The sequence below is a fragment of the Hippocampus guttulatus genome, chromosome 9 (genome assembly GCF_054856545.1).
Source record: "Hippocampus guttulatus isolate MCC_2025c chromosome 9, RoL_Hgut_1.0, whole genome shotgun sequence".
Classification (NCBI taxonomy): domain Eukaryota; kingdom Metazoa; phylum Chordata; class Actinopteri; order Syngnathiformes; family Syngnathidae; genus Hippocampus; species Hippocampus guttulatus.
In genome coordinates, this window is record NC_141269.1 from 16,218,699 (window position 1) to 16,227,130 (window position 8,432).

Here is an 8,432-nt window from a genome sequence, read left to right on the forward strand (position 1 = left end):
CAGCAGGCATCTCAATATATGGCAGGAATGCATACTTTTACTCACACAGACCCACATATTGTATTTGCTTGTCGTTTAGTCTTGAATGTGGAGTTCACTATGCATCTGTGCACAGGAGGGATGTGTTTGTCTATGACACTTGGATGTGAAAATATTCAACCGTTGATGAGAAATGATTCCACAAGCATCAGTAAATGCAATGTTGCACATTTCTGCTCTGATATATTTGACTTAAATTACTTTGGTCTCAACCTTTGGCCCTTGTTTGGCTGATGTGAAATTGTCACCGCTGTGTTTAATTTCTGTCCACGGTGGTGAGGAATCAATTCGAGTTAACATTTTATGACATTTCTTCGATAGGTGTGTGAATCTTCACACTGCTCGTTTTGTCTCGGAAAAAATACGGAAGGTGGCAATTATGCATTCCTCAAGGGATGTGGGGTATGGTAGAGAAGTATTTCAAGAATGGTCATTCATCGAGAAATGATAAAATGCGGTTTGACCTGTAATGACGGCAGATGAACCCCTCACCCACTTGGCACCACCTGTGTGGTGATGGAGCGATTGCAAGGAATAATGGCAGACACATTCTTGCCTTTCAACTTAAACCCCTCCCGTTTTACTCTCTATATAACACAAAGTGATGCTCACAACCGCAGATCCTCTCCAGTATTTCTCTTTGGTCCACATCCAGATCCTCCATCATGTCTTTTAGCACGAAATCCTACGGCCAGAAAACGCTGAGCGTCTACGGTGGAGCCGGCGGCCGCGGCACCCGAATCTCCTCCACCCAGTCATGCTACGTCGCCGCTCCTGGCTTCAACCTGGCCGATGGCCTGGACCTCCACGTCGGCGCCAACGAGAAGGCCACCATGCAGAACCTGAACGACCGTCTGGCTTCTTACCTGGAGAAGGTGCGCAGCCTGGAGAAGGAGAATCAGCGCCTGGACAAGCAGATCAGAGACTGGTACCAGAGCAGAACGGTCATCAGCCGCGACTACTCCAGTTACTTTGCCATCATTGATGACCTGAAGGATAAGGTGAGAGAAGACGTATTCCGGGATCAGCCGCCAAATGGTGTGTGTGTGTGTGTGTGTGTGTGTGTGTGTGTGTGTGTGTGTGTGTGTGTGTTGCACGTAACAGAGATATGATGGCACGTACAACTGCCACCAACTCAAGTAAAGTTTGTGTCACACCCCCCCCCCCCCCCCCCCCCACCGGCATCAGCACAGCAATGACATGTTTGACATGTTTGCTCACACACACACACACCCATTTTTAGTTTTGATCTGATTTTTAGCCTGTTTTTAATTTGGGGAAAAATCACTCCATCCAAAGACAACTACACATTGCTGTTTTATAGATATAAACTCTCCTGATCACAGATTGATCTACAAGGTGCTGCAATGTTGATCAACAGATGACTATTAGTTTTCAAGCAATTTGCTGCTCATTGGGATCAATCCTAACGACCAATAAGAAATCCCACACAGTGTGGCCACTTGGAGCACTCCAAAAAGATCACAATAGGTCGACTGATTTTTTTTGTTTGTTTGTTTACACAATCATTCCATCCTGCTGCGATTGGCTCCCAAACAATGCAGGAAGCACTCTGCCGCTTGCTCCAAGTCAGCTGGAAAAGGCTTTGTCTCGCCCACAACCCTCATGACGACAAGAGGGAAGGAAGATGGATGGATAATTCCATACTGTTCTGCAAAATAAAATAAAAGCAACACTGGTACTACAATTTAAAAAAAAAACAAAAAAACAGAATTGTGACTGAGAAAAAAAACATCTCAACTGATTTCATGAATTACCAAACGTGTAGTATTGATTGAGTTCATGTACTGTTTGACCAATGAGCTCATGTTGTGGGCTCCCTTGCATGTTTTTGTTTTCTTGTCAGATCTGTGTCGCTGCCAGGCTGAATGCCAAGACAATTCTGGATATTGACAACGCAAAATTGGCTGCTGATGACTTCAAAATGAAGTCAGTGTGCTGTGTGTGTGTGTGTGTGTGTGTGTGTGTGTGTGTGTGTGTGTGTGTGTGTGTGTGTGTGTGTGTGTGTGTGTGTGTGTGTGTGTGTGTGTGTGTGTGTGTGTGTGTGTGCTATCACATCGTGGAGCTCTGCAACAAGCCACCCAAAACTCACCGAGCTCTGTGATGCTCTCAGGTATGAGAATGAGCTGGCCATGAGAATGACCGTGGAGGCCGACATCGCTGGGCTGAAGAAGATGCTGGAAGAGATTAACTTGGCCAGAGTGGATCTGGAGTGCCAGGTGGACGGTCTGAAGGATGAGTTAATCATGCTGAAGAAGAACCACGAAGAGGTGAGGGTGCCCTGCCACGGTTTTTAACAAAGGGGCTTGAGCAAAATGATTGACTTTTATCTCAATCAGTACATTCCTATGCATGACTAACACCTGTGTTTTCACACAACTCGTCAACTCAGCACCTATAGTCAACAACTCCCCCGTCCCATTCTTTTCACCATTCAGTCGACAGTATCTGCACAGTGTCACCATTTGTCAGGGTCTATTGTGGCTTGAGACGATCCCAAAGTACACACAGAACCCCACACACCCCTCTGAGAACAATGAGGAAGTTTCATGTTCGGTGAATGTTTTCCACAAACAGTTTTCCTCCTTTCAACAATGCTGTCTCACTAAGATCACTTCTTTGCATTCTTCTTTGCCTCCATCATTAGCTCTCTGCTATTGTTTGTCTAGCACACACTTAAAGATACCTGTACCAAACACACGTTTCAAAAGAACCAAAACCAGGAAAGACGTCAGTTGATAAGCTTTCTCCTTTTTTGACCCCTCACAGGAGTTGGCTCTGCTCAGGAGTCAGATGGGCGGTCAGGTTAACGTGATAGTGGACGCGTCGCCGTCTCCAGACCTGAACCAGATTATGACGGAGATCAGAGATCACTATGAGACTATGATCGCCAAGAACCGCAGGGAGCTCGAGACCTGGTACCAGAACAAGGTGAAGAACATGGCTTATGATAGCTTTAAAAAAACCTAATTAACACGTCAAATTGTGTCTGTAATGTGCCAAGATCGCAGCAGTAGAGCAGGAAGTGATGACACAGTCAGAGTCTCTGGTGACCTCCCGCTCAGAAATCAAGGACCTAAAGAGCACCCTCCAGAGGCTCCAGATTGAACTGCAGTCCCATTTCAGCATGGTATGTGTAACCTCACATTTTCAAACAAACGCTTGGTCTCGTGTGAATTTCCAAATCATGCTCCCCGCTCCTGTCTGCTCTGTGTGACCAGAAAGCATCCCTGGAGGGCAGCCTGGAGGAGACACAGTGCCGCTACGCTGCACAGCTAGCAGGCCTCCAGAACATGGTCGTGAGTTTAGAGGCTCAGCTTTCACAGATCCATGCCAACATCACCAGCAATAAGCATGAGTACGACATGCTGTTGGACCTTAAAACTCGACTGGAGCTGGAGATTGCAGAGTACAGACGGCTGCTGGATGGACAGAATGACAGGTGAGGAGGAGACTAAATTTGATTATGTAATGGAGTAAGATTAATAGTGACCACAGCAATCACATCATCAGAAATAAACAGAACTAATCTGTTCTGCTTTTATTCTTCTTCCCTAGCTCAAAGCAAGGTGAGTATCCTTGAAGGCACCATTAACATTTAATAAGGTTGAAACACAAGGACTGCATTTGCTCATGTTTCTCTTCTTTCGGACAGTGATCACCAAGACCATCACGGTGATGGAGACGGTTGTGGATGGGAGGGTGGTTGAGAGCAGCAAGACTGTGGATGTAGATGTGGATCAGATTGAGTGATACCTTGGAAGAGACTCTAACTCAGGATGTCCTAATCCGGTCCTTGAGCCCACTATCTTGCGTGTTTTCGATTTTCCCCTCCTCCAACACACCTGATTCAAATGATCAGCTCATGAGCAAGCTCAGCAGAAGCCTGATAAAATCATTTCTACACGGTGTGTTGGAGGAGTGAAACATCTAAAACATGCATGATAGTGGCCCTTGAGGACCAGATTTAGACACCTCTATGTCAAACGTAATAAAGATCGTGTGGTTAATTCTTGTGTGTTTTCATTAAAAAAAATGAAAATAATTATTTTAAAAATTCCAATTCACCCTCAGTAGGACAAGTAGTGTCCTTTTCTGATTTTGCACAATATGCCATAAAGTCAGAGTAAACAGCCAAGAAGCTGTCTGAAAAAACGTTTTTTGGAGGGGTTTTTTTTTTCTTCAAAACAGCGTCTATATAATGCTTTAACCCTCCTGGTCAAATGGGGCTTGATCCAGTTGAACCAGATGTGAGGTCCATTATTCCACACAAATCGATCGAAGAAATCCCACTGAAGCAAGTTCATCGAGTTTGGCCCAATGAGCATCCTTTGGGGAGATGGAGAAGGTTAACTGAAACCCTATGGAGTATAATGATGACAAACTATTTTACCATTTTAATACACCCTTAAGACTTTGTGGTTTGTTGATGTTTATACATTTACCTTATTTTGGTGTCAGACCTATCTTATACTTGAGCAAAACTTTTGTAGACTCAAAAAAAAAGTCAAATGACCAAACGCAGCCACAAGGAGTAGGTTGGCAGACAAGGGGCCTTTTTATTGCATCATTTCATTTGTTTGAGATGAAAAGGTGGTCGTCAGGTGTCACTCCCCTTTATGCTCTTGTTTGCTGTGTGAGGCTTCTTATGCGGAGATGGTTTTGGAGGACACGACCCTGCCGTCATGTATCTCTTCTGTGAACACCAGCACCTTGGCAGTGGAGGATTTGGAACCAATGCTGGGGAAAGACAATGCATGCATGAAATACCAGTCACAAAGCATGTGGTGCAAATTCGATGACTGCACTTCTCTTGTGGTCAGAAATGCTGTCAACAAAATTTCTCTTACCTGCCCTCCCCATCCATCAGTCTCCTGTACTCTGCAATTTCCGCCTCAAGTCTGGTCTTAATGTCAAGGAGCATGCAGTATTCGCTGGTCTGGTTTGCAATCTCGGCGCGCAGTTGTGTCAGTTGTTGTTCAAGACTTGTCACCTGTCCCTGGAGTCCTTGGAGGATCATGGAATATCGGGCTTCGGTTTCAGCTAGTGTGTTTTCCAGGGACGCTTTCTAGAGGAGCGTATAAAAGCATTTAAGTATGAGGAGATGGGGACACAATTTTCATGTGAGTGTATAGCTACAAGGCTCTGCTTTATTTACCATGCTAAGTTGAGACTGTAGTTCGATTTCCAAGGCCTGTAGGGTGCGACGGATCTCAGAGATCTCCGACCTGGAGGTCTGGAGACTTTCTGTGCTGACAGCCATTTCCTTGTTTAATGTTTCGCACTGCAGTAGATAGAATAGTCTGTTAGTGTCGTACTCCGGAGCATGCTATGGAATGACCAATACATTTTCACCGGGAATTACCTTGTTCTGGAACCAGGCTTCCAAGTCTCGCTGGTTCTTCGTGGCCACGCTCTCGTACTGCTCGCGGATCTCACTGATGCATCTGGTCAGGTCGACCTGTGGTTTGGCGTCTACCTCTACGTTGATCTGTCCAGTCATCTGTAACCTCATAGCTGCCATTTCCTGTCACGCAAAAGTGTTGGTAAGATATTTGGACAGAAACTAATTTGTAGTAACTCCGACACAGAAAATGTGAATTTTTGCTACTCACTTCGTCGTGGTTCCGTTTGAGGTGGACAAGCTCATCCTTGAGGCCTTCAATCTGCATCTCCAGGTCTGAGCGGACCAGTGTCAGCTCATCCAACATTCTCTTCAGACCGGCGATATCTGACTCCACTGACATACGCATGGCCAGCTCGTTGTCATACCTGTGGTACAGCAGGAGATGAGAAAATCATGCTACAGCCTGTATAATGTGCACTTTCAGTTTGTGAAGTCATCTTCAGTGGAAGTCTTCCAACTTACTTAGTTTTAAAATCATCTGCTGCCAGTTTAGCGTTGTCAATGGCTAGATAGATGCCTCCGTTGATGCGTGTGGCATCCTGGATCTGTGTGATTTAGAAAGAGAGAACGTTAGTGGCCTTTCATGACTTGTGAATACACACAGAATAAGACAAGAACACTCTTACCTTCCCCTGCAAGTCGGTGATGGTGGCCTGATAAGCAGAGTAGTCCCGGGCAAGGGGGGAGGCCTTGTTCTCCAAGAACTGACGGATCTTCAACTCCAGCTCGGCATTGGCCTTCTCAAGGCTGCGCACCTTGTCAAGGTAGGAGGCCAGGCGGTCGTTCAGGTTCTGCATAGTGGCCTTCTCACTTGCTCCAACATGGACATCCAGGCCGTCGCCATAGCCGTAGCCTGCACCCCCTCCAATGGAATAACCGTAACTGCTGCCACCGCTGCCACCAGCACCACCAGCACCACCTCCCAATACATAACCGCCAGTGGAGATTCTTGAGCCAAATCCACCTGCACCGCCATAAACACTCATAGCCTGACCCTTGCGGATACCGCCAACCAGGTTTCCGCCTCCGTAGGAGCGGGTAGAGTAAGCGGACCGACTGATGGATGTCATTATGCTGATTGGTCGGTGGTGCCTGCCTGCCTTAGAGAGGAGATGATGGAGTGAGATACACGGCTCCTCCTGACTCCCCTTTTTATGCAACACAAGGCGGCCTCTGGTGCAAGTGGAGGCGGGTAGATGGGAGGAGCATTACCTAAGATGTCGGGACCCACCCTTTGCACTTATTCCTTGGGTTCATTTCCACAGTATTAGCTGAAGGAGAAAGTGGGAAATGTTCTCATCAATTTGACCACACAGAAAATATAGACGGCTTGTTGCTCTCAACACTTGATCGTCTTTAACTCCAGGTCACGGTGAACGAAAGTTATTTTTCATTTACGCCAGCTACATTTCATTGCTCAAACATATGAGTTGTGAAAGGGCCGCACCCTGTCCTGTTAGCCTGAGGCCGCTTAGTCAGATCCAACCAGTTTGAAGTGTCAAGTGAGTGCTCTGACAGATGATCCATCTTCACTGAACTGCTGCTTTGCTTAAACAAGTCAGTCGTACCCTGTGGGCGAATGTCAATCTTATATAAGAAACAAGTATTGCAAATTCCTTAACGCGGAGATCACTTTCATTTGACTTTAGCGCTTATTTTGTACAAAAATGATCTCAACCTCTTTCACCCTGTTTGGTGAATTCAACTATCTGAATTTTCATTTCATGAAAGGCTTTTCATAGAAGTTGAACACAGTTGTTGAGAACAGAGACTGATCAAGCAGATGCATAACTACCGTACTTTATTTAATGAGTAAAACCTCAGATAAGACAACACTTTTTGCCAGGCTTGTCATGAAAGGAATCCCCTGATTATATTTCACTCCTGAATTTCAGTTAACACCACGACTCCTCTGCAGGTGCTAATTGAAGGGATGAAACCGCAGTACATTCACGTCTGTAATTAATGTGCTTGCATCTCTGAGGTTAGCATTTTAACACAATATCAAATACACAGTCAAATTGTTAGAGTAATTTTTACAGAGTCTGTTTTCCCCCCTCTAATTCAGTTGTATTTAAACATTCTGGAGCACAATTACTTCCCCCGGCCACTAGAGTGCATCTTCAGAATGGATCCAAATCTACGTACAATTAACCAATAACTTTGAGTTTATATTCTGTTATGACCGGGACCAAATTTAGTCTTATTCAGAATCCAATTGTCCTCAATTAGAGTCGATTGTACTCTGAAATTTCCAGTGTAACTGCTATGCTCACAGCTGTAAAGTGGAGTTCTGCGCTCTACTGCGAGTCATTGCTTTGTGCTTGCATAAGAGGTGCAACAGGACACTGTTTGTGTGACTGGTGGGTGCGGCAAAGGGGCAAAAGGCTGATCCGAACACGTTGCTCTGGTCGAGTTGGTTTCAGCAACACGAGATCTCAATTAAAACAACAGGGCGGCAAGTTGGTGCCTCAGGATTCCACAATTTGCAAGGTTGTGCAGCCTGTTCTCGTGAGAATTAAGAACAATTTTGCATGAAAACAGGAAACACGAGGAAAACAACCATGGCTATTGCAAGGTTCCTTAAAAACGTGCGATGGTTTTAAATTAATCAATTGTGCATGCTATAAATTAAATAAGTATTCTTACAGGGCTTGGTTGCTGTTGTTTGACATTTGTGTCACTATTGCATTTGGTATATGCACAACAAACTCAAATAGTCTCAGGATTAATTACCGATGTGCAGAATAATTTTGATTTGAAGAAACACAATGAAGAAATGGTCAGTTGTAAAATCAAAGAGACATAAAAGACATGAACTCCCTCAGAAAATCAAAACATACACATAAAAAATAAATTAAAAAGAGATAAAAACCAACGAGATTAGCGTTGCTTATATTGCATCCATTGATCAAATTGCAAATTCAAATTACTGCATAATTTTAGTAATTAGCGCAGACAACAT

At 44.8% G+C, this 8,432-nt stretch overlaps 2 protein-coding genes across 2 annotated transcripts; one reads left to right on the forward strand and one right to left on the reverse strand.

Annotated features, from left to right (window-relative positions):
- Window positions 1-645: 645 nt before the first annotated feature.
- Window positions 646-4,070, forward strand: krt98 (keratin 98). Its single transcript, XM_086119851.1, has 8 exons — window positions 646-1,040; window positions 1,907-1,989; window positions 2,174-2,330; window positions 2,830-2,991; window positions 3,065-3,190; window positions 3,282-3,502; window positions 3,619-3,629; window positions 3,716-4,070. Exons 1-8 carry the CDS (start codon window positions 705-707, stop codon window positions 3,811-3,813), a joined length of 1,194 nt encoding a protein of 397 aa, XP_085975977.1. The 5' UTR covers window positions 646-704; the 3' UTR covers window positions 3,814-4,070.
- Window positions 4,071-4,595: 525 nt separating this feature from the next.
- Window positions 4,596-6,603, reverse strand: LOC147200576 (keratin, type I cytoskeletal 50 kDa-like). The gene is made up of 7 exons (XM_086119850.1): window positions 6,094-6,603; window positions 5,930-6,012; window positions 5,676-5,832; window positions 5,426-5,587; window positions 5,219-5,344; window positions 4,911-5,128; window positions 4,596-4,800 (listed from the first exon to the last, which is right to left on the reverse strand). The coding sequence occupies exons 1-7, from the start codon at window positions 6,535-6,537 to the stop codon at window positions 4,707-4,709; spliced, it is 1,284 nt and encodes a 427-aa protein (XP_085975976.1). The 5' UTR covers window positions 6,538-6,603; the 3' UTR covers window positions 4,596-4,706.
- Window positions 6,604-8,432: the final 1,829 nt, after the last annotated feature.